At 34.4% G+C, this 27072-nt stretch overlaps 1 protein-coding gene across 1 annotated transcript in view; it reads right to left on the bottom strand.

The window, feature by feature from the left end:
• The window catches only part of RALGAPB (Ral GTPase activating protein non-catalytic beta subunit), a 65866-nt gene that overhangs the window by 24840 nt on the left and 13954 nt on the right, over positions 1-27072 (bottom strand). Inside the window, exons 2-11 of the mRNA XM_015813778.1 lie at positions 24325-24531; positions 21904-22106; positions 20936-21099; positions 19778-19964; positions 18793-18924; positions 17654-17832; positions 11074-11222; positions 10750-10960; positions 3500-3701; positions 69-236 (exon numbers count right to left, since the gene is read on the bottom strand). Of these exons, the coding sequence (XP_015669264.1) occupies positions 69-236; positions 3500-3701; positions 10750-10960; positions 11074-11222; positions 17654-17832; positions 18793-18924; positions 19778-19964; positions 20936-21099; positions 21904-22106; positions 24325-24531 (1802 nt within the window). The remainder of the gene's footprint in view (positions 1-68; positions 237-3499; positions 3702-10749; positions 10961-11073; positions 11223-17653; positions 17833-18792; positions 18925-19777; positions 19965-20935; positions 21100-21903; positions 22107-24324; positions 24532-27072) is intronic.

Genomic DNA, 27072 nt, shown 5'->3' with positions numbered 1-27072 from the left:
TAATTCCATTTATGTAGTTCTGAAAATATTCAGCAGTTTAAAAAATAATATGAATGTTATCAATTTACCTGTCAGGTAAGATAGTTTCAAGTGCTGAAATGAAGTAAGGAACCAAGACATCAATCCCCTTCAGGTCACAGCAGAACAAGGCAGGGGAGTTTAAGATGACACTAGCCAGAACTGGGTGGCAAACAGAATCAGCTATCTGCAGTCCCTGAATTAAAAGCATGTAAAACCTGGCAGAAAAAGAAAAATATAAACAGTTATAGCAGGGGTCCCCAACCCCTGGCCTGTGGACCAGTACCGGGACATGGCATGCCAGCAACCGGTCCACACATACAAGCAAAGCCCCATCCGCGAGATGCAGGCAGCACACAAAACCACGGACCCTCTGGACTGCAGAAAAACCTCTCTCCACAGAACCGGTCCCTGGTGCCCAAAAGATTGGGGACCTCTGAGTTATAGGAAAGAAGCATTAGCAAACCAAGATTATTTTAGATGGTCAACAGCAAAGAGAAATTTGGCATTTATAGTGAGGCATCATGAGCATCTAAAGCATCTGCTACATTTTTCTGTTTCAAATTAGCAGTTGAAAATTATCATGCTGTTCAGTCTTGCAGATGTTTTAATTAGTTATGCTGAATTAAAATATCAGTTATTTATTGCATTTATTTATTTTTCTTTCCCTTCAATCGTGTGCAATTCTCAATTACTTCCCTGCAGTTTTCTTGGCAAGATTTTTCAGAATTGGTTTGCCATTCCCTTCTTCCTAGGGCTGCAAGAAAATGACTTGCCCAAGGTTGCCTGGCCAGCTTTGTGCCTAAGACAGGGCAAGAACTCATGGTCTCCAAGTTTCTAGCCTGGGGCCTTAACCACTACACTGAACTGCTTCTTATATTTATATACCACTTTTATTTATATCCCACATTTATTCTGAGACCTCAAGACAGTTTACATCTCCCTAACAACTATGAGATGTTGGGCTGAAAGAGAATGATTGACCAAATCATCCAGGATGACCAAATCATTCTTCTCCTAGCTAAAAACGTAACCACCAGGGCTTACTATGCTGAGATGACATGGAAATCTTTCAAATACAATGAGTAAATTACAATTTAAACCCAAAGGAATATGTCTTATTTAGCACATCATGACCTACTTTTAGAATGCTAAAACTAAAATGTAAGTGTAGGTTCATCTGATCTGAAGTTGTTTACTGATCAGCAACATGAAGGAGTAATTTAAAGTACAATATTTTCTTCACACTAAAAAACTATTTGATTTAGGGACTGATTTCTTATACTTCTGTCCCTCCCTGTAAAATAAGATTCTCCACATTAAGCTATGTGCAGAATTACATATCACAAATAAAGCAAAAGCACCATTACAATTGGAACCCTGTGAATGAGAGCTTTTCATCTCTCCTAGAAGTTACATATATTGTGTTATCTGTTTCTCACCTATAATAATGAATGATGCCAATTGCATAAACATGTCAGTAATCACAATATGCCACCATGCATTACAAAAGGACAATAGGAAAAAAATGAATATTCATTTGCTTTTCATAGCCACAACCATGACATCTGAAATATGCAGTCTGGATTAACAGTTTCACAATTCAAATAAACATTTTTTCTTATAAATGATATTAGAAAAGTTTCTGGCAAACAACTGAAGAATTGCTACTTGCCTCAAAGCACTCTTAAGTAATGGCAAAAAGTTATTTGCAAATTTATATGGCAGGATTAAAAAAAACAAGAATTAAATATAAATTGTTGCAAGATGCTAAAGAAAGAGGTGGGCTAGGATTATTTGACTTAAATCTGTATCTTGCTGCCTACTGTATGGATGAAAGACTGGATGACTTTGAGAAATGGGAGATTATTGGAGTTGGAACGACATGATTTGACATTTGGGCGGCACAGCTATTTCTGTTATGACAAGTTAAGGTTAATATAGATTTTAAAAATCATTTTATTAGATGAGCCATATAAGGGTTTGGAAGATTGTCTCCCAAAATCCACACCAAGAAGTTTTTTTTAGAAGAGAAATGATAGTTACACCTAATTGACCTATGCTGGTCAATTCAACTTTTCTTGAAGGAAAACCTAAATTAAAAATTGGAAACAGGAGGTCACCTTTGTCAATGGTTTGCTTATGCTCAATTGATAGAAAGATTTAAACTGGGCAAGAATTACGATTTTACAAATGAGTAAACTGATTTTGAATTGGGTTTGTGTTCTAATGATGAGCATGTTATTGATAAGAAGTATAAACCTTTATTGAAATTGAATATGGAAGATGTTAAAGACTGTATGATTAAATGGGCAAAAAAAATTGGATACAATATAATGCTTACGCAATGGTAGAGTATGAGGATTAAAGGACTGAAATTTACACTGAATTATAATTTGAAAGAGAATTTTTATAAGATGATGTACTTTTGGTATTTAACACCTGATAAATTGTAAAATATGTATAAGGTGGTGTCAAATATATGTTGGAAATATAATCAATGTGAAGATATTTTTTATTATCCTTGATAGACATATAAGAAAACTAAGAAATAATAATTATTGTTATTATTGATATTGAGATCAGATACATAGTTTAATTCAGAGAATTCTTAAAATGAATTTACAATTGAAACCAGAGTTTTCCTTTTAGGCCCTAATGGATAAACAAATTGAAAAACATCTTGTTTTCATAGATCACAACAGTAAGGAGATTTCTCTATGCAAAGGTGGAAGGACTTACAAATTCCTACAATGAAAGAATGAAGAGTGAACTTAATAGCAAATGGCTAAGATGGCAAAATTGACTGCTTTGATCCAACAAAAGTCTTCTCTAGCATTGTTTCTACTTGGAAACCACTTGTGGACTTTTTGTTGAAACTGAATTAAATGAAACTTTAATTTTGGAATTTGACAATTAGAATTGTTTATGGTTAAATAAATAGTATGGTTAATTTTAGAGTAAGAGGTTAATGTATTTTATATTTGTATCTGTATCAAAGAAAATTGGAAATCATTCTTTTTCTAATTCTTTTTTCTGTTCTGCAATTCTGTTTTGTTCTCAATCTTTCCTTTTTCCAATCCTTTCTTTTCCATTTCCTTACATTGTATATTTTGTTCAAGCGTAATAAGGTTTATGGGAAAAAGAGAAAAGAAGAAATTTGCTACTTTCCTTATTGTTATCATTATTACATCCTCTTCCTATTAACATTTTCCTAAAGTGGTGTGGGAAGCATATAATGAAGAAAACTGTATTTTATTTGCTTAAAAAATGGAATCCAGGAGATTGTGCTTTTATATACCCAAATGCCAAAGATATTATTCTTGAAATCTCAATTGATAGGATGCGTTTTAATTTAAAATTACTTAATTTAAAATCCAACATCTGAAGTGGCCAAACATTAAGAAGTTGGAAAAAATCCTTCATGTGTAACAAAGGTATATAACAATATATTTGAACAATTCAAAATGTAAATCAGTACCGAGATAAGTAGGCTGGCAGTATATCTTCTCCAGTTTTCTTGCTACAAAATATTCTACAGAGCGTTCCACATGCCTCTGCTCTGCCAGATTCATAGTTGTCAGAAAATTCCCCTGCATCAAACATAGGATTGGAAGCCACCGTCTCTGCAGACATTTGTGAACCTTTCCTGCGAAACTCCATATTTGCTTGTGTTGCTATAGCTAAAACAAAAACAAGAAGTACAGAGTTTCATTACATTTGCAAGCATATCCAACAGGCTCATGGGATCCTGGACACAAAGATCATGTCAAATTTAGTAATCATAAAAAACATTAGTTTGCTGCATTTACGTTAATGCCTCTGTTTATAAACCATTAAGGGACTATGACTTTTGTAAGAAAATTATTTCCTTTCACCTTCACACACAAGTAAATCATCTCCTCCTTCAGCAATCCATGCTACCCAAGCACAGAAGACTCTGCTCCGTTCACATTCTCAGCCAGATGCATCAACAAAATCCCCTGAAACTTGTTTTACAGCAATGTCATTAATTTTCCTTATCCACTATATAACTCCTTTACGTCCTCAAAAACTTGACTTGACCTTTTAACTATCCAGCAAGCTCTTGGGTTCCCAATTACTTCTCCTTTACCTTTTGCCACTATTGTGAACCTACACTGGAACTAGAAATAAGGATGCAGGCAGATGCCAAATTCTAAATCATGTCTATGGAAAATTTTGCTTCAAAAAAGCCAAGAGATATATTTCTATAGCACCAGAGAAAATGCTCAGAAGGAAATGCCTTCCATACACTTCTCAATTTTTTTCTCCTACTGTTGTTTCATCTTCATCAAGCCTGCTTTCCAGAACTATGAGTCGCTTTTATGAGATACACAAGGGATGGTATGGCAAAGGTGGCCTGAGTGCTGAGATGGAAATTCGTGCATGCCTATAAAACTTTTGGTGGCATGGATCGAGGGGGAAAAAAAATCATTATAGTTTAAAATACATCAGGAAGCTACAAGGAGTTCACTCTTCTCTTTCTGTGGCTATATTTTTCCCAACAGGCATCAAGCATATTTTATTCACAAATTTCTACGGTCATTAATGCTCTATGGAAACATAGTTTTTTCTAGCTCTCAATCAGATGTTCCCTACCCAATTCCTTTTTTCCAGATATGTTAGATGGATTCTAGCAAATATGAACAGTTTAAGATCATGCAGATGGATGCTCACAAAAAAGAATAATTCCAGTACTAAAAAAAGCAACTGTTAGTCCAATTCTACCTTATTAGGGAAATGGAGAAAGATATTTTATAGCATAATCCTATGCAGGCTTCTTCAAAGGTCTCACTGAATTCAAAATTCAGAGTTAATTCAAAGAAAGCTACATAGGATGCAGCCTATGTCAACTACAGTCTTACAAACAGAAGCTCTGCCCATGCACTGAATGTTTATTACTAATAGATTGGTAATTTAGAAGAAACAGATTAAGATAAATTTTATTGTCTTTTTTTAAAAAAACAATTTCTTCACTAATTTTATTTTGGTAACTAAATCCAAATCTTTATGCGTCTTCCCATGAGCCATTTTTTATCCTGAATAAGCTATCCAGCAAAATGTTATATTTGGGCGGGGGGAGGGGGGAGAAAGGAAAAAACTACATGCAGAATGCATACAAATCAAAACACTAGATCTGTGTAAAAGAAGCTTTATGGGAAAAAAACATGGTTAGTGCAAAGTCCTATAATTCATGACACGAACACAGACTAGAGTACGGAAAATGATGGGACTGATTTCAGGCAGATTTGCTTTTGCCAACAATCTTCCCCACTTAAAAAAGCACACACAGCTACTTGTCTTTCCCATGTAAAGAGCAAAAGCTACAAGGAATGACAATGATACAAATTTAAAAAATGGGATTATGAAAAAAAAGAAAAAGAAAAAAACATGATTGCAATTAAAGAGAAGCTACTAGTTCCTACTTACAAGATTTATAAGAAAGAAGAATTTGGATAAAAGATGCTGCAAGATAATAGAAATAAAATGGAAATAAATCAAAGGACAGCAATAGTTATAAAATACTTTAAAATGATGAAACTGTAATAACAAGTTAAATAGTGTTTAGGGTTTTGAAACATATATTAAAAACTTATGATCTAGCAGGCTGGTTAAACACATAGGAAATTAGCATTACGGTTCAAAATTATGATTTCATGCAGAATTTTGAAAGATTTAAAATACTGTCATGGGTTTCATATATTGTACATTTAGTTTTACAGTATTATTCAGAAAGCAATTTGCTTTTATTCATATATCAGCAAATGAAGATCTACACTATAAGGAAATCATAAAGAGACGGAAAGAAAGAAAATTTATTATCTGCTTATCTCACATCAGATCAGTTTATTTGCAGTTTCCATAGGGATGGCAAAACACTTTAGTGATCACTCAAACCCTTTCCTCAAAAAAAACAAAAAAAAAAAAACAACAGAAGAAACTTTTATTCAAGGTTACCTGCACTTGGTGGAAAAGTGGAAGGGGAAAGAATTACAAATCATCTGGGAAACAAACAGACCAGGAAGGGGTTCATAAGAAATCCCTTTTAATGTAAATGGTAGTTAAGGATCTCATTTCACTCTGAGGATCACGCTGGAATTAATTAATTTGTAACTATGAAGATTTGTGTGGGAATAGGAATGTATTGTTTGTTTTAAATTAAAGCTAAAACAAATCCAATCATTACTTATGTGCTGTGAAGGTATATTTGCATAAAGTAGTGCCTGCATAAATCAAAGCAGAATTAATTATGCCATCATATCCACTGATAAAACAAAAATGTCTCCAACCTTAGAAAAGCCATTTCCCATATGGCTTATTACTACCACAGCAATCTCTCATTTTAGATAAAATGTGAGGCAACACATCTAATTTCTCTGCATTGTACCGAGGGCTGCTTGAAGCCCTGAATAATGACTTAATAAAGAGGAACTGAGGCAAGAAAAGGAAACTGTTCCAGCTTTCTCTTCAAGGGTTCTGCAATCTGTAGCTGCTATCAACAAGCATGCCTTCTGCACATTTGTTCTCTTACTTCCAGGGCATTTTTAAAGTAACTCTTTATCCATGTTCACGTTGTCATTTTTTGCAACAGCTATATATATGTTCAGATTCAAGACTATCTAAAAATAAGAATTTTCAGCAATCTATTTGCTTTTCTAATATAGAAAAGTTTTAAATGACAAAAGTCTTGAAGCAGAGAATGTTCCTTCCACAAAGTACATGTTTGTGCAAAGGACTACTTTCAGCAATGCTTCAAAGTAATGAAATGCTGTACTGTAATTCCAATATTGGCTATGCAAATGATCCTCTACAACAGAGCAACTACAACATAGAAACAATCTTTCACCAAGTCAAAAGATTAAAATAACACAATGTTTCTAATTTTAGAGAAACAGGAATAGTAAAACATAACACACAACCAAATGTAGCAAGCAAGGCTAGGAAAAAAAAAAGAATAGAACAGGGGAAAATGGTTCGAAATCAGACTCAAAAATTTATTTGAATCTTTATTAAGTTTATACTGCATAACATGTAGTTAAGCCTACACAAACAGGCACATGACACTTGAATGTTGAGAAATTACAAAAAGGACAGACACTCCTTCATTTCTTTACAGTACCTCCTTGAGTGGCCAGCAATTCCTCTTGTCCAACAACAATTAATTATTCACTCAGTTACTGCAACTCTTCTGAGTTTGTCTATCTTACAGGGGTAGTCAACCTTGGCTCTTTTATGACTCGTGGACTTCAACTCCCAGAATTCCTGAGCCAGCATGGCTGGCTCAGGAATTCTGGGAGTTGAAGTCCACGAGTCATAAAAGAGCCAAGGTTGACTACCCCGGTCTATCACTTCATAAAACAAACAAATTACACTATCCGCTGATCCAGTTTTGTGTATTTGAATTTAGCAGCAGCTCTGTAGAGCTTTAAACAAAGTTCTTTCTCATTCATCTGAAATACACAGATAGCCCACTCCCACGCCTTGAAGAGCTTTAAAGATTAAAAGCAGCACCTTGAAGTAGACCCAGAAGAAAACTGGCAACCAATGCAGCTCACAGAACAGAGGTGTAACATGCAGTGCTGTAGGAGCACATGTAACTGCCTGCACCACTGCGTTCTGCACCAACTGAAGTTTCTGGATATTCTTCAAGGGCAGCCCCATGTAGAGCACATTGCAGTAGTCGAATCTGGACTTGATTAGGGCATGAGTGATTATAAGCATGACCTGCCTCATCATCATCAGGAGCAAGAAGATAGTGGAGAAAGTCAACTGGGGTGGTGGAGTACAGGGAGGCAGGAATCTTGGAAGTGCAGGGTAGCAAGGGACTGGGATGGCTGTGGCTCCCTGGGGAGTGGCAAGCAGCCCCAAAGTCGTCCAGTTCTGTGCCATTTGCCATTCCACAAAGGCCATACAAGTGAAGAATGGCCAAAAGGGCAGAGATGGGGAACTTGGAGGCAATTTCTTACTATGGCTCAGGGCAGCGAGAGACCAAGCTTGGAATGGCTTGGCTTGGGATGGATACTCAGCTAACAACCATTACATTCACTTAAGGACAGTATTGCTGGGATTGCAGTGGCTAATCAATTGGTTTCCAATGGAAGAGAATATATGTAGTTCAGGGCTCAACTGTGAAGTCCTTGGTGCTCTCTAAGCTTTGTTGCTTACTAGGTAATATCTTCAGTGCTAGAAGGGAACAGGGTTTGCTTTCTGTTTATATACAGTAGTTTGCTGTGTCAGCCCTCCCAGATAAACCAGACAGGAGATACAATTAGATGACCTAATTTTATTTTATTGTAAATAATAGAATCTTGCAAGTCTGAAAGTAGAAACTGTCTGCCACTTTTAACTGCTTGATTCATTAGGGTGGGTCCTTCCTAAATTTCTTTCTCTGACCGTTAAGCCACTGGGAGCTCCTGCCTCTCTTGTCTGATTATTTCCTAGACAGCATCTCTACACCCTGTCAGTGGGAATACTGTTTTCTTCTGGGTACTTTCTGGATTATGCTATTGTTTATTGCTTGTTTACTGCTAAAAGGAAGCAAAAAGACCAGAAGACTTCTTTGCCAGCAATCAATACCCAGATAAGCAAGGATATATACTAAAATTAACACCAAACAATCAAGCACTAAACAATACTCTAATCAAGGAGCTATTACCCGAGACAAACAATCATATGTATATGTATATTTTGTGGCTAAGGCAGGAATAGAAATAATGGTCTCTTGGTTTTTAGCAGGGAGGGAGGGAGGGAGGGAAGAAAAGGAAGGAAGGAAGGAAGGAAGGAAGGAAGGAAGGAAGGAAGGAAGGAAGGAAGGATACTACAGGTGGGAAGACTAAAATAAGTATAATGAAGGCCTTGGGATAAAATGATACAGAGCAGCAATATGAGGTGCCGAATGCAAGCTTTAAAAAAGTATTAAAAGAAAAATGAAGAAATAAATTTGCATTCAAACTCTGTATGATACAATTGCATCCAGAAATGAAAGGCAGCTACAGAATCTCTATGGTTGCTCTATAAGAAGTGAAATTATATGAGAATCAATAAGGCATACATGGAAACAACATAGTTCAAAAAGACAAGTAGGAAAATCTTAGCTTAGAACAGGAAAGAAAGATGGCAAGATATGAGCACAATAATTGGGGTGATCAGTGAGTGCTTGAACCATTGGAAATTTTGAGAAAAGTCCCAATAATTTTGAGAGAATTGAGAATGGAATTCTGATCAAACACTTAAACCTGAAAAATGAAGGGTTCTAGATAGTTGTTCCAATGACAGTGTGCCAAGTATTATAAAACCTATACTCCAAAAGACATGAGGGAGAGGGCAGACACAAAACAAAGGTATCAGGAGGAATTAATGCTGCCCTTTTTGAGAGGCAATTTACTTCAAGACAATATATTTCCTAAAAAAAAATCTAGATAAATAAAAATATGTCTGAGGTTGTCTTATTGATAGGACAAATTAATAGCTATAGGTAGTTCTCAAATTTTGCATATTGCAGGGCAGCAAGCCCTTCACGTATAGATGTTATATAGCACATTTTAAAATTTTTAGTGGTCCTTAAATTCTTGTTCCTGTTGCCTATATCAGAATACAGAAAAATTTCCTCCCAATTGAGCTAAGCTCCTATTGATTTACACTAACACATACATGGAGTTTTATTGTCCTGATATAGAAATTATTTGTTATTGCCTTTTTCTAAAACACTTTTTTCAACCTCCCAGTCTAGCCTATAGCCCTGGACTTCTTAGATAGCTTTCCCATGCAAGTACTTACCAGTTTTGCTTTCTAGATCAGCCAAAGTCAGCTAAGTATTGCACAATGCAAATTAGACTAAGTACTAGAATACCAGCAATATGAAACATATAAAAAAAACAAACCTTTTTCATTTACAAATTCTTAGCATCTTAGTATTATATGTTTAAATATCAATAAATGCTATGTTTAAAGTTCAATAAATACTAATTAAATTTACTACTACTAGTAAAGACTTAAGAATTTTACAGTGAGGATGGAGTCAGTGGCTATATTTTCCACAGAATACAGAATAATAAGCTACTACAAAATATTATGCAATGTGATTCTGAGTTGTATCAATATGATGTATTCTTACTGAGCTAGGAAAAAACTATGAGCCAAAAGCTTCATTCTATTACTGTCTGGAACATTATTATACATTATTTCTCTTATGTCCAATTTTATATGTAAATTTAAAAAATGAGAAAGTCAGATAAAAAAAAATTAAGATTAAAGATTGAAAACTACAGCTTTACAGAACCCTTGAAGCTAAAGAATTTAACTAATCACTGAAATAGCAATTCTGGGGGGAAAAACAAAGCAATAATGAAATAATGCAGACACATCCTATTATAGTGCTTGTAGCCCATTCTAATTAACTGCTTGAAATCATTCAGTTAGGAAATTTAGTTTTGAAGTAATGCTACAAAACTTTCTCTTAGCCAATATGTTGCAGAAGACATCTTTATTAGTGTCAGTGAAAATAAGTGACCTAGTTACAAAATTTTACTTTTAACTGTTACAGTCCCTTAAGTTGCCAATAAAATCAAGATGTTATTTACAATAAATTAATATAATATTTCACACTGACATAAGTTAATAATATTATTTTTCATATTTTAATTTTGGTTAGCCAAACCTGTTAATGGCAACAAAGAGGATGAAGTGTACAAAAAGGGTGAAAATATTTACCAGTCATACTGCTGTCCCTGTTTATTCCATTATGAAGCTTACAATGAACAAAGGCTGCATCAAACAGCCATGATCCAAAGAGGTTCAAGATACTATTAACTTTTGGCCTGTGAGGAGCAGGTAGTGGTCGAGGCTCACAACTAGTCTGGTTTGGGCTAGACAGCGGAGAAGTAGAAGATGGCTGGTGTTTGGAAGCATGAGCAGTGTTAGCCTATTTGAATGAAAGAAAAAGAAAAGCATTTGTTTAGAACTCTAATGTCAATTATCATCTGCATTATAAGAAATATCAACACAACATAGCTGTTGCTAAGGGTAAAGACTTACTGTGCTGTTTTTCATTGTTGGCTTATTCACAGTTACAGCACGATGTCTTCGATTATGAGGTGGGGTTGTATTAACAGCTGCAGTTTGGGGCATGCTCAATCTATTTACTGGTGTAGGTGGAGCACTATCAGCACGGGGCCTTGAAATACCTGAAAAATATAACATCAATTTCAACCTGAAGTTCTTCCTAAAATCAATGGTAACTTTTTAGAAATTAGTTTTTTTTACTAAGACTAGAAAGACGTGAAAGTTTTATATATATTATTGCTTTTTAAAACATAACCAGAGTTGAATGTATACCATGAAAACAGAAATAGAAGAAAAAAAGAAAGTTATTTTTTACCAAATTGGTTAATAGTCATCTTTAAAATTTTAAGAGAACGATTTATCTCTAACATAAGTAATAAAGTAATAAAGTTAAATGCACAGCTTTCTTATATCTAGTTGAACATTCTTCAGAGTGATAAGCTAGAGAAAATCAGTGGGGGGTGAACTGATTAGGCATTTGTGGGGGAAAATCCCTACATGACAAGAGGCTCAATGAAACAAATCTACATAAGCGTTTGCAGTGATATGATGCTCTACTTTTGAAAAATGTGTAGCATGCTTTTGCAAACATTTCACTTATGTTTATATTATGATATTAAGAGGCATTTCCCCCCCCTCAAATAATTAACTGTAACTTGAGAGAATCAATCTTACAAAAGCTGTACTAGTTTAGAAGCATTTGTAAGGGGCACTTCATTATAGGCCAACCAAACACCCTTTTTGATGCATTAAATCAATGATGTGTTCTGATAGGCTGAAAAGGAGCACCAGTTGCTTCAAAGGGTTTTCTCAGTATCTTGAACAGGTAGCATTTCCACTGGAACTACCAGCAGAGTTGAGACTATGGTTGGTTTAAATGCTTCAGTGAGTGTTTTGACCCTTTTGAATACTTTGGACAGCCCTAGAAGTTGTTAAAAATAAAGACATGTACAAGAGATCAGTGATGAGTTGTCAGGCCACCACTAACAATTAGTCATTATTGAAGAAATAGTGAGTAGCTTTCTATTGGGTTTTTTTCCCCTATCCTGCTCTTATTCTTCCTTCTCTTTTACATGCAGTTACCCCTTTGTTGTATTCCATTTCCCTGCTTGTTTTGTTATTTCTATAAGAAATAATTAACATAACAGAGCTCCCTATTTCACAAAAAAATAAATTTCAATTGTAGCTATTAATACAACTATAAGATATTTTTGTCTTACTCTGTGTACATTTGGGATTGTGGCTTTGTGGAGGTATATGAACAGATGTACACATACCCGCATATTTATACTAGTGTGCCACAAGCACACAATTACTGGGAAATAGAACTTCTCTAAGAAAGGTTTCAGCCGGAGTTGGCAGCTGAAGCCCAAATGTAGCTTCCAATGACACTACTGAAAAGAAGGGTCAAAATTTCAGGTTGTTTTCCTACTTGTGGGAATACACCTTTCTGTTAAGGGATGGGTTTAGGAATCAGAATAAAAGCATTTTATCTCATGCAGATATTACTGTCTCATTCCTCCTCCACAACACTGCCCTTACACTACAAAATTAATTAGTTAGTTAATTAATTAAAAAATAGCCCTTCGAAAATCATCTTGTTGCGGAACTTTGGCAGTTGGATTTCAAGATATCCTGGGGAGCACAAATGGTATGCCAGGAGCTGCAGGCAGCCATTTGCCCCACTTGCCCACTCTAAATATACAGCTTACAAAATATCAATGTAACTTAAGGCTTGAAAATGCAATGTTTAAATTTATTTTTAAAATACCACAGAATTCAACTTTATTGTAGCAAATATTAAAAATTATTAACATTGGAGCCAAAGTTTCATTCTTCCCATTTTAGAAACAATATGTTGTTTGTTTTGTAGCAAAGTTCTCCTGCATCAAAATATAAATTGCTCATGAACATTTGCCAAACTATTTTAAGGGAATCTCATTTTATGTTCATAATCTTCAGAAATCAATCTTGCCACAACTTAGAATAGAATAGAGCTGGAAGGGACCTTGGAGGTCTTCTAGCCCAGCCCCCTGCTCAAGCAGGAGAACCTATATCATCTCAGACAGGTAATTGTCCAGTCTCTTCTTAAAAATTTCCAGTGATGGAGCGCCTACGATTTCTGGGGGTAAGCTGTTCCACTGGTTGATTGTCCTCACTGTCAAGAAGTTTCTCCTTAATTCCAGATTGCTTTTCTCTTTGATCAGTTTCCAACCAGTTTCTCATCCTTCCCTCTGGTGCTCTGGTGAACAACCTGACCCCCTCTGCCTTGTGGCAGCCCCTCAGACACTGGAATATTGCTATCATGTCTCCCCTATTTCTTCTTTTCTTTAGACTAGCCAAACTCAAGTTCCACAGCCGTTCTTTCTATGTTTTTGTCTCCAGACCTTTGATCATCTTAGTTGCTCTTCTATGAATTTTTTCCAAACTCTCAACATCTTTTTTGTGATATGGTGACCAAAATTGGCTGCAGTATTCGAGGTGTGGTCTTACTAGGGCTTTATAAAATGATACTAATACTTCACGTGATCTTGATTCTATGCCTCTGTTTATACAACCCAGGATTGTATTAGCTTTTAAGGAGTAAGAATAGGAAAGCTCCTCAGCTTTTCTCATAAAATTATGTCCTTGTTTTTTTCTGTTTTGGCTATGGCGTTGGAGGATTTAAAAAATGAAGAAAAAAAGAGGCCCTCAATAACTTTCTAAACCTTTGATAAAACTTCTCTTGATGGCTGAGGAATATGGTTGCCTCAAAGTGATATATGAGCAGTCAAATTACATGGAAGTCTAATCTATAAGTATAGAACAGCTGCTTCCAACAAAACTAAACTCCATGGTTCTCTAGATTAGAGGTCCCCAACCTTTTGGGCACCAGGGACCAGATCCGTGGAGAGATTTTTCCACAGACTGGAGGGTGCATGGTTTTGTGTGCTGCCTGCATCTCACGGATGGGGCTTTGCTTGTTCGTGCAGACCGGTTGCTGGCATGCCATGGCCCTGTACTAGTCCATGGACTGGGGGTTGGGGACCCATGCTCTAGATCTAGGGCAGGGGTAGGCAACCTCGGCTCTTTTATGACTCATGGACTTCAACTCCCAGAATTCCTGAGCCAGCTATGCTGGCTCAGGAATTCTGGGAGTTGAAGTCCATGAGTCATAAAAGAGCCGAGGTTGCCTACCCCTGATCTAGGGTATAGTACAGATGTTCCCAAGCTTTGTCAGTTCATGACACCCTAAATAGCTCTGTAATTTTTTCATGTTGAACCTAAGCCAAAACTGTGAACTTTTTTGATCTGGTAGTTCACAATATCATAGCACCTCTGTAAGTTCGTTGTGGCAGCCCAGGGAAACCAAGAGTATAATATATTTTTTCTGTATCAATGTGATTGTGACTACTGCATTTCTGGAGCTTACTATTTTGGTGTCATTTTCAAATCTCAAATGCAGGACAGAATTCTTTATTTACAATTAAAAATACTAAGGGAAGACTTTAATCCACAGATAAAAGGATAAACAATTTGCAAGTGAGTGATTGACAGCTCTCTTCCACATGCCTTGGTACCACAATCAGCACAATTGAAACAGATCTGTTTGTCGTAGTTTAACAAAGAGAAAGAAGCAGTATTCTGTTATTAAACAGCTTTTTATGAGTTTCAAATGAACAAATAATTCTAAGATTGATTTTAATGCAAATTCTGCATTTGACTCATGATTAAGTGTAGCTCTCTCACGCTGCAATAAATTTTAAATAAAATAGCATTCTGCAAAAAAAGTCCACATAATTTAATTATATTCTTTCGTAGTCTATTTTAATTTATTGAAAGATGTGGCAGTGAAGTAATTCATTAAAAGATAAATACTAAAATGGAATGACTATAGTTGATCTGCTTATTTTCAAACTGTGTTATGTTAACCCAGGGGTAGTCAACCTTGGCTCTTTTATGACTCGTGGACTTCAACAGCTGGCTCAGGAATTCTGGGAGTTGAAGTCCACGAGTCATAAAAGAGCCAAGGTTGACTACCCCTGGGTTAACCTATTAGTACACATCATGTTTTTTTCCACTAATAGGCATAACAGACTTGCTGGGTTAGCTAGACTAGGAATCTATATGCACAGCAGCCAAGCAGATGCCAACAGAAAACCCATAAATTAGACATGAGTACAACAATATCATCATCCTGCTTGTACTCCCTATCATCTCCTATTCAATAATACTGAATATTTATCTATTCAACATCTAACATTGCAGTTATGATACGTAGCCATCATAACCAATTATTTGAATGCCTTAGTCTCTGTGTATTTATCTTCTTTTAAATATAACTAAGATTGTTATATTTGGCATTAGCAAATTCTGTAGCAGCAAATTCCAGAGCTCATTGCAAAGTAATCTAATTTTATTTGTCCTGAAATTCCCATTCTTCTTTTTCATTCAATGAGTACTTCGCAGATTTTTATAATTTATAAGCCATCAATAATTTTATCAAAGAGTGCAGATCCCATCATGATGGAAAACCACTTCTTAAAAATATATTTGAAGTTATTCTGTTATAATATTTATAATTTTGGGTAATTTCTAAGTTTTCACTCTATACTTAACCTCACTAGTCCTATGCATCAACAGCTGAAAATTATTGCAATAGATGATTTCATATGCTGGTATTATCACAATATTTTCATCTCCAAGAATAACTTAATATACCTCCATTACACCTGTTTTTGAAGCTACAGATATCTTTTTCTCAAGAAAACTGTGATTAGGCAAACCATCTTTTCTATATTTTTTGTTACACAGTATCATAGTGCAAACACTAGAGATATACATCATACAAAGCTAGCAGCAGCTTTAAACTACTTCAAAGTACTTTACTAGTAGTAAACGTTATAGTTATCCTAACATGTGAGCTGCATTCTCTGGTTTTTTATAGCAGACACACATTGAATTCATATCATAACCTTAAGACTTTCACATTCAGTTCCCATTATCTCAATGGCTATCAGCAAATATCTGAAGTTAGGGATTTTGCCTAATATGAATCATTCTATATTTATCTGTTTGGAACTTCAGTTGCTATTTTAATATTCATTTCTGCCACCAATCTCAAGTTTGGCAACATACACTGCACTTTTGAAATTATTAAAGCATTCTGTTTAATGCCCAGTAGAAAGAATCCTTCCCCTTTATTCAAGCAATCCCTTCATGAATTTTTCAAAAAAAATAATTTATATGAGATATTTTCCCTATTTCTCAATAATTAGAAATTTTAAACATGTCTTAATATATTCCAGCATGTATGTTAATGTTATTAGAATAAATTAGGACTATAGAAAAATTATACAAAGAACTAAATCTGTGGAATTGTTAACATTCCAGCTGGGTTTTAATAGCAGGGGCAGACCAATGTCATAAACAACAAGAACTAATTAAGATTCCATTTAACTTTTGCATTTATAAAATGGTTAAAATTATACAATTTTGGGACATCACATTAATTTTGTTGCAGAGTGAGAGAGAAACTTAATAACATGACTGAAAGATCTTAAGGAATGGTAGTTGTGTGTATGTCTCTCTGTGTGTGTGTCTGTGTATACACACAGACACAATTTCTGGAAATACACAATCCACAGCAGTGAAGAGAAGCCCAATTTTATAGCAAAAAGGAAATCTATATAACAACTTTAAAAATTAAGCACAATACTATATTTTAAGTATTTTATTACAATGTCAATATATCAATTTATACTAAGAAACCATCATGACAGAATACTGCAGCTTTCCAAAATTTGATTCAAACCCCAACCACTGTTAAATCACCACCCATCGGCTGAAATTCTTGTCACCCAACCGAGTGCAACAAGTTTTAATACCATATCTGGGTAATCTTTCGCACACACTGGTTGTAAATGCAGCAACTCCTAAAGAAGAGAGAGAGTATATTTCTGATACATTATGTGCCATAACGGAAACATTTCCAAAAAGCAGTTCCTGAGAAAAATGACATATTGTATTCAATTTTTACTGAAAGTTATGGTTTCATACAAAAACAGACAATTGTTTTAGCTAACAGCAAAACCAAAATCCTAAAAATTCTTGAAATTATTCAAGTAGAAACCAAGAAATATTTCAAGCATTTTGCTAAATATGTTAATAATCTATTTTTCAGTACCAATTAGCAAGACTAAAAAATCTGAACAGAAAAAGACTTGACTGGTTTCCTGAAAGACAATATGATCACCCAAGGATTTGCAATATACCTTCTAACTTTATATTTTAGAAATAGTTTGTCTACCTTAAATTTTGTCTTTAGAAAATGTACGTAGGAGAGGTATATCGGAATCAGAGGTGGAAGATGAAGCTCATAAGAAAACTAACAATTCCCAATTATTTGAAATAAAATATATTTCAAATGTGCAAATAATATCATCGACACATATGCAATTATAGTCCTGCAGCACACAACTGTAGTGTTAAATAAATGAATATAAAATGTTAACGAATGTTAACTATAGCACAAAAAGAGGAAAGCAACATCTTATCAGTTAAAATACTTTACCTAGAAATGCATCCACTAAGCAACTAATCCCACGCATAGCACGAAAGAATATTTGAGGCAGATGTTTAAGGCAGGGATACTGATTCAATTCCTGAGCCATTCCACTCACATTTAGGAACTGTTCCTGAAATTTGGGGGTAGAACTTATTATCGCTGGATTACTCAAATCCACAGGATTGCTACAAAGAAAAAGAATATTATTTAATCAGAATAAACTAACCTGATGAAGAAAAAACCCTAGAATACCCTAGTATTTTTATTCTTTAAAAAAAATTATTTTAAAGAAATTAAAAGATTCCATCATTCCTGAAAGTCTGGAAACATACATCATTCCTTAAGTTTCTAATACCAGTGGACAAATGTATCACAAAGCTTGTCGTCTATAAAGTGTTGCATGAAGAACTGGTTTCTGTTTAAATATGTTGTGAAGATGAAATGTTTAAAACTTAATAGACCAAGAAGTAATAAACAACTCATCCAATACTTAGCTAATAAAGATGACAAGGTGTTTGAGGATTTAGGTTTAAAAGAATATTAATTATGGTCATCTAGGGGCACATAACCTTTGTTTGCTGACGCAAATGCAACAGTGTTATAAGAAAATGGTACAGCTATATGAATGTTTGGTGTGAATGCATTAAAATCATAGAGGAAGTGGAGGATTATTAATTTAATATGTAGGGCAGTATTTCTCAGCCTCGACTGCTTGAAGATGTGTAGACCTTAATTCCCAGAATTCCTCAGCTATGTGAAAGGAATACAATTAGCAAAACACTGAAAAGGTATGAAGAATTTCAGAAAAACTTTTTTCTAAAGTAGCTAGAAAAAGTGTTTTGAGTCAGAACTGTACAAAAGCTGTTCTGAGGACATCTCCAAAATACCAAATGCTCAGATTAAGTCAGATGTTTCCACAGGTTAATTTATTTCCTGAATGAAATATATCCATTCAGTAAATAAACAGGATTGGGTTTTTATTTTATTTAATTACTAGGTTTGAATATCTGGATTTTAAACTATTACAAAGCTACTTCACAACAAGGCCAACATATTTCAATAAACTTTGACTCAAAAAGACTCATACATAACAGATCCAAGTAAACTCGCTAGTAACATGACATGATTTCTCTTCTGTACAATACCTCAGCATATGTAAAAAGCGAAACCAAGTTTGGGCAACACATTCGTTATCCATTTCAGGAGGTATCAAGTTTGCATCTTCATCAGGAATTTTAAAAGGTGGAAATGAAGGTCCATATGTAAAACGCAACAATCTAGGAACAAAAAATTTAATGGTTTTAGAGTTCTGACTGATTTCAGTACATATATTAGTATCCATATTTCAATGGAGGCATTTGCTGAACAAAATCCTTATAAATATCATGTAAACATCCAAATTCTAATCAACCTAATTATGTTTTAACACTTAAACATTTCATGAAGTACTTCTTTTAGACCAAGCAAAATTACAGTTAACAGTTGATTTGTACTCCAATAAAAAGGAAATTTAAACAAAGAATTAACTGGTTATATAGTGACATGAAACATCCTTGCTCAAATGGTAATACTCATACAGTGCAGTTATTCTTAATATTGCAGTGATTATGAAAAACAAAGAAGAGCTTACAAAAATAACATATACAGCCTCTTCATACACATAAAAAGTCTTTAAGATCTATCCATGTATTTTTTGCAAAGTTTTTGTGGTATAATAGTTGACAAAGGCAGAAGAATATGCCTAGCACCCATTCAGAATCCTAGCAATAGGTTTCTTTTTAGAATAATAACAATAAAAATGCTGTATTACATAATTATTTTGCATGACTCTTCATGACAGGCCAATTTTCTATTTCAAAAAAAATATATACAAAATAACAAATAATGGGAGTTCTGATCTGCATTCTGCTTTGTGACCACCCAGAACCCAGTTTACTCAGAGAAATTAAATTTAAGAACAAATTTAAAAGTTTACACATAGTAAATGTGTAATAATTAATAAATAATTCAGATGTGGTAAAAGTCCATTTGAATAGAAAGAGCAATGTCCAAGGGAATCTCGTGAAATATTAATATCAACTGCATCATTTAGTAATGTCAAACTGAATAATGAAAAAAGAGGTAGCCTACCTAGCAGTAAGTGCACAGATGACTTTACTCCACTGCTCTACCACTGCAGAATGGTGCCTCCAATTTGCTACCATCTCTTTGGCAGTTTTCCAATAAGGTGGTGTAGGAAAACATCGAGAACAGGCTAGCAACCAGACTTCAAACAATACACCAATCAGTTTTTCAGCCAGATTTTCAGCAATACCACCTAACAAAGCAAAAGCTATTTTAAAAATCTTTCTTGGAAGGAATCCTCTACTATTTTTAATTTAAGAGATAATTGTGATCCATCTAGGTACTAATTATTCGCATTGTATACTGCCCTATGACATAGTCTTATGATCATATACTAGAATAGTCAGCTTTATTTAGAACTATATGCAAACTTCATGTATATATTAAATACTTGAATATGTTATTTCCAACAATACTTCTAATATGGAAATAAAAATACTGAAATTTTTAGTATAGATTGATTTGGATGTTAATGGATATATTAAAATGTTATTAAATTTGTAGGATATAATTAATACTATTAAAATGAATACATTCCCTCTTCTGAATAATGTCTTGAGAGGTATCCCAATGTTAATTCCAGATATATATATTTGTAAAAACAACAAGTTATTCACAAAACAGATATCCGTGAATCTCATTAGCTAAATTGAGATTAACATTTGTGGATGACTGTTTTAATTTATCGGACTTGCAAAAATATAACTGGGCTAATATTTTATCAGCCATAAATATGCACAATAAAAAAATACTCCAGTGTACATGAAATAAATTCATGGGCCTTATTGGAAAGTTATTATTTGTCTCCACTAAGGTTAGGACAAGTTCTTGGAATTAACACATAGAAGAAACAGTGTTTTATTTCCAGGATTGTGGATATGAGAAATCTTTGGGTCTATTGCAATGTAGATTAGATTTTGATCTGAGACTCACACATAACATCCCAAATCCTTCAAAACATTATATTGATATCAACGAATTAGTGATAAATATTAATTCATCAAAAAATACTTTGTTTTCTGAATATTAGACAAGTCTAACATTTCAACATCATTTTAGGATAATGATGCTTTAAAATATTAAAACAGTAAGAAAAAACAGGATAATGTTCTTAATTATATAATCTCTAGCTAAAAAAATATTTGGAAGTAATAAATAAGAAACCTTGTACTGTTGGAGGTGCCAGTAGAGTATCATTAATCTGCAGGAGAAACAATAATAAAACTTCCCATGTTTCTCTAGCCATAATGGTTGATTCATGAGCCAATTTCTGGACAGCTTTCAAAACTTGCAAACACAATTTAATCTGACTGGAACCTTGATCCTGCCTATAAGGAAGAAAACACACCTTAACAACACAAACTGCAAAAAGTATCTGCAAAGACTGAAGTTGGGAAACAAGAGGGAGTATTTCAACAGCAAATTGATATTATAATACTGGGGAAAGGGTACATAAAACTTCAGATTTGTATTTGAGGAAAAACAGATTCACTTAACAAATTATTTCTTAAATGAGAGTGGGAGTTCTGTTGAACTGATTTCTAATCTTGCATTTCCAAAATTCTCTATTCTAATATCTTATTTCTTGACATTAAACCTGATTAATAAAACTCCATATGACTCTTGTTCCCTAGTTGTAATATACTGTCAAGGGCCTGCCAGCAGGATTAAGAGAGGTTAGTTATAAAAGAGGTTTTCAAAGCATCTAAAGTCAGCAGTCAATGGAGTAATTTGAAATCTCTAAGCCACCTAGTTGAATTCAAAATACCTGTTAGTTCTTCTAAAAATATACCATTTTCTGAGATCCTGTTTATGGAAGAAGAGTTTGAAACACATAGGGCATTATATTTTTACCTTAAATATTTTACTTCAACTGCTGGCAATTTGTTGCAGAGTTTAAGATAGTTAAAAATTTGCAAACAAATGTTAAAGAATAATTTTTTTACTGACTCAAAAACATAAATACTAATTAAAACACTTTTCTAAAACAGACGTTACCAAGATTTTTCTATAATTAATGAGTAATCTAAAACAGGGATTAGCTATAGTTTTGATGGATGATTGTATGGACTATTATATTGTATTGATTAATAATTATAGAGGCATAAAATTATGTGGTCTACATTACTTACCTAGGTACAAAGAGGTTCTGTAGATGTTTGAGAATGCTCTGAACATAAAGATTTGGTTCTTTAATAACAGGTGGAGGAATTGTATCTTTCGGTATAACCAGAGCCATAATCCAATCTGTATATACATCAACACAGTATTTCACTGTCTCACCATCCAAAGGGAGAGTCAGCCCATAGCAAACCACCTCCATTGTCCATTTTACCTAAGGAAATAAAAATACAGCAGTATTAATACCAGCAGTAGCAAAAATATAGGTAATCAAGTTTGAAAAACAAAATCCAGTTCTTTTTCAGCTATATTCAAAATACTTGGGTCTAGAAATATTATGTATAGCAGTGGACTACAAACTATATTGTTTGTATGTTTCAGTGAATAGAACTTAATATGCCTGTACATGGTACAAAGTTAAACATGACATGGTTTTGCAGATTTAAATGTATACTTATTATTTACATCCATGTATTTACAGATTCAAAATAGTGGCGATATGTGATGTGCAGAACTTTGAAAAGGCTTCTAGTTGATTTAGTACTTTTTTGTTCTTTTACTTCTATTTTACTGTAAAGTTATTAATAGAGACCAAAAGGTGATTGATTCACTAGGTCTACAATTAATCAGGTGAATAAAAAACTATTGTTACTTTAACTCTTGAGATTGTTGCTCTGTTTTCAACAATCACAAGCTTTTCTAGGCAGCTGTCTGAATATTTGAAAGACGATAATTCACTGTTTTAAAGGAGTGTGAGACTATAAAAATATCTCTAAATATTTCCATCTGGTTAATTTCAGGTGCCAGAAACATTGTAAATGAAACAGAATTACATGGAATAGTTGAAGGGAAGTTCTGGAAGACCAAGAAAAATATCTACTAGGACAGTTCAAAAATGGGACAGAGTTGCGAAACAGAACCCACAGAACTCTGCAAAAGATCTCCTGTATAGTTTTGTGCAGTTTTCCACAAATCCTCATACAAAATTGTTTACACAAATATGCATGGGAGAGTTGTCAGAGAAAATTATTTTCTGAACTCATTACAAAAATCAATTGTTTCACGTATACAAAAAAAAAACTTTGATGAACCTCTTTTTTTTTTTGGAAGAAAGTGCTCTGGACTGATGAAACAAAAACTGAACTTTACAGACACAACAACACAAGATGTTGATAAAGATTCTCAGTCGTCCCGGTACAGTTGTCTGGAAGTTCAGTCATGGAAATTGGACTCTTTTTGTTGATTTGAAACATTTTGCTATTTATCGAAGTAGCTTCCTCAGTCTGAGGAAACTGGCTAGGGGGACCCTATATATGTCCCCCATGTCTGAATGGGCTCTTTAGGTGAGTAGTGTGTAAGTATACCCATCAATTTCACAATGTAATTCCTTTAGACATATGGCTTTTGAATAGAGGAAAGGGGAATGGAAAAAAGGAGGGGAATTCTCCAAAACTGGACAAATTCCATCTCACTGATAATTAACTATAATTTAAGCTGAAATTATCAATAATCATATCAATTGCTGCATGACATGTGAGGTATATGATTTGAGCACAGAGTACCAATATGAACACAGTAATCATGTTCTAATGGCAAACTATAGTCAGAATTCACTAAAATTGTTTGAACCTCACCAGTGTGGTTTGCCCACTTAGCAGTTTGAAAGCATGCAAATGCAAGTAGATTAATGGGTACCATTTCAGTAGGAAGATAACAGTGTTCTGTGTGCCTTTAGCATATAGCTACGCTGGCCACATGACCACGAAAAATATCTTTGGACAACACTGGCTCACTGAGCCAAGAAATGGAAATGTATTCCACAGTGAAATAGATATTGTCCATAATCTGATGTAGATTTGTAACTAAATCTCTTGTTCTATTAGCTTGACGGGATCTGTGCCCAATAACATATTACAGGCAGTCCTCAAATTATGAACATTTGTTCAGCGGTCATCTGAAGTTACAACAGTGCTGAACAAATAATTCTTACTCCCAAGTCCCTGAATGTACGGCTGTTGCAATGCCCCTCATAATAAAAATTGGTCCACCTAGCAGTCCACCATCACGTATGACTGCAGGGATTCTTCAGCTCTGCCCACATGCCTATCTGCCGCCATCCCTGACTTTCACCATTTTTGCTCCCACGAGTGCAACTGGTTAAATTTACATATTTGCCAAGCCATATTTAATTCTAACTATGCTTTAATGAAGAAGCTTACTGGTCTGGTTCATATCTAAAGCCATATACTATAGTGTACAAGCCACACTAAAAAAAGGTAAAGGTTTCCTTGTCCGATTCTAGGGCACAGTGTTCATTCTGTCAGAATGCATAACAATGTCTGTTTCTCAGCACTGTTATTTTTAAATTAGAGAAACAACCTTATTGATATACACAGAAAGTGGAATTAAAACTTGGGCAGATGGATACTTACTTCTTTGTCAGTTTTTAGTAAGCTTTCATTTCCAGACAAATTCAAGATTTGGCCAAGAGGACGGACAACAGCATTTGCCACCTCCCTTCCCACATTTTCAGGATAACTGTGAAGTACGCTGGTGTGACCTTTATCATTTTGAATTACAAGATGTAGAGACCTCCACTCTGAGTACATAATGCCTTTATACTGCAGAGTATACTGTACCTAAAATGAAAGAAAACAGAATTAATATTATTTATTATTGTATACGATTGTGAATAAAAAGGATTGGTGCAACCCATAAAATTACTCAAAAAGGAATTGGAACCAATACTGTAATCTAATAAAATAGCATGGTTGTTTGACTATTCAGTTGATATTTTTTTATCCATTCCTCCTATTTGTTTTATTACTGAAACAACAGCAAACCTTTGAGACTAAAGAATATTTTTTTAGATCAGAGGTGTCAAACTGGCGGCCTGCGAGCTGGATGCATCATGGGCAGGTCACACTCACCCTGGCTCCACAAAGGCAAAAAACATCGTAAAATATTTGGCACAGTTCTAATGTTGTTCTTTGCTCTTCTTTTTTGTTAAAAACCCACAATGGCCCTGGAGAATACATTCTTCAATCTACCAAGTAGAAATGTTGTGAAAAACTTAATCAATACCAATATTGGCCCATAGCTTTTGTTAAAGACTTTAGGTACTAAAGCTTCTTCCCAAATCCTGACATCTTTCCACCCTATAGGATAGAATTCATCATCTTTTGTAGAAGTTGTAAAAGTTGATGCTCAAAACATTTATAATAAAGACACGATAATCCATCTGGTCCAGGCACTTTTCCTGGTTTAATCTTTCTTTTATAGCTTCAGAGATTTCCCTTATAGTTATAGGTCCATTCAGAATTTGTCTCTGTTTGTAATCCTTTTTTAGATATTCATTCATTTTTTCTACATAAATGTCATGTCCTTTATACAAATTAGGGTAATACTGATGAAATCCTTTTTGCATAGCCATTATCCATTAATACTCTATCTTCCTATTGAGATTTCAATATCATTTTTTTAGTTTATATGTCAACCATTTGCCTGGTTTATTTGGAATTTCAAGGTTTGTTTGCTTTACATAATATTATCATTTCTCTTACTCTTAACATATTTTTCAAATTTTTAAAGCACACAGACAGCCCTTTTAGATTGTTTATGCCCACACATATTACTTTATTACTCTTGAGACAAACAATTACAAAATGAAGGGGAAAGATGCACAGACATGTTCGGTGATTTTCAACTCTTAAGTGGATACAGTGGGTGGAGAATTTGTAAAAATTATTCAGATACAGTATTTGTGGGAATTGAGATCTGTAGAGCATATATTAGAGGAATATCAATCATAAAAGAGCACTTGCATTCAAAAGCTGGTCCAGGTAGGGCAAATCTTAGAATAAGGTTTATGCTATGATCAGCAAAAGCGATATAACACAGTAAGTTTATTACAGCAGGAATAATGCCTGCATTTTATTATTCAGGATTCAGATGAAAATATCCACTGAAGACATGTAATCCATTTACAACTATATTTAAGTATTTATGCAAATACACTAGAACTTATGCAGTTCTGATGGCTGAAGAGCATCTCTCTCTCTCTCTCTCTCTCTCTCTCTCTCTCTCTCTCTCTCTCTCTCTCTCTCTCTCTCGGTATGTATGTATGTATGTATGTATACACACACACGCACGCACACACAGTAGTTCTCTCTTAGCAACTGCTCTTTCAGCAACCATTCAAAGTTATAATGTTGCCAAAACTAACTTTATGACAAATGCCTGCATTTAAAACTTTTGCAGTGTCCTTCAGTCAGGTTATAACCATTATAGTCAATACACATTGTCCTGAGTCTAACCTGTTTTTCTTTTTCCCCTTCCTTGTGGAGTGAAGAGATTGGAGTGGGAAGGATTACAAGAAAGTAAGTTGGCCCCCATTGGGGAATACAAATTGATCATGTGACTGTGGGATGCTGTAACATAATTACAAGCTTGGCACCAAATGCCTGGATTGTGATCATGTGACCACAGGAAAACCATAGCCAATGTTAAGTATAAGGACTAGTCATAGCTACCATTTGTTCAGCACCATTTTGAATAGTTGCTGAATGAGTGGTCATTAAAGAAGTACCACACATAAACAATTATTTTTAATTTTCTTAATGGTTAAAAGTATTTTGGATATTATATTCATGCAGAAAAGCCTTCCAAGAAAACTCTAGTAGGTAAAATATTCTGTGGCTTTAAAACATTAACCCTTTCTGAGATTGCAAACCGCGTGGCCTACAAGCAGACTTTGTTCACGTATCATATGAAGTTATAAACTATAGTTTACAAACTACAATTAAATTGACACATTACATTGATCCACAAGGTAGTTTGTTTGGTTTTAATTTAGTATATGTTAATTCCTGCCTCAGCCTGACCCAGTTGTTCTTTCTCATTACAGCAAATATGAGTTTTGAACAGATGTCACAGTCTGAAAAGATGGTGTGATACTCATGATAAAAAGAATCTGTGGCCTAGTTTATTCAGTGAGCTAAAACACTGCAAAGCTACCCCATATGATTTATTCAATAAACTATGTTTAAGCATGCTGTGTAAACCAAGTTTATACCTTACCTTCCATGTCTTACATTTCTATGTATCACCCTCACAGATGACAATTCCCCAAATTCAAGCAACATCAAGAAAAACATATTTTGGGATATATTGTAAATTAA

This window comes from Protobothrops mucrosquamatus, unplaced genomic scaffold (genome assembly GCF_001527695.2).
Source record: "Protobothrops mucrosquamatus isolate PMUCROS unplaced genomic scaffold, P.Mucros_1.0 scaffold194, whole genome shotgun sequence".
NCBI classification, from domain to species: domain Eukaryota; kingdom Metazoa; phylum Chordata; class Lepidosauria; order Squamata; family Viperidae; genus Protobothrops; species Protobothrops mucrosquamatus.
This window is presented reverse-complemented; position numbering and strand designations above follow the sequence as displayed.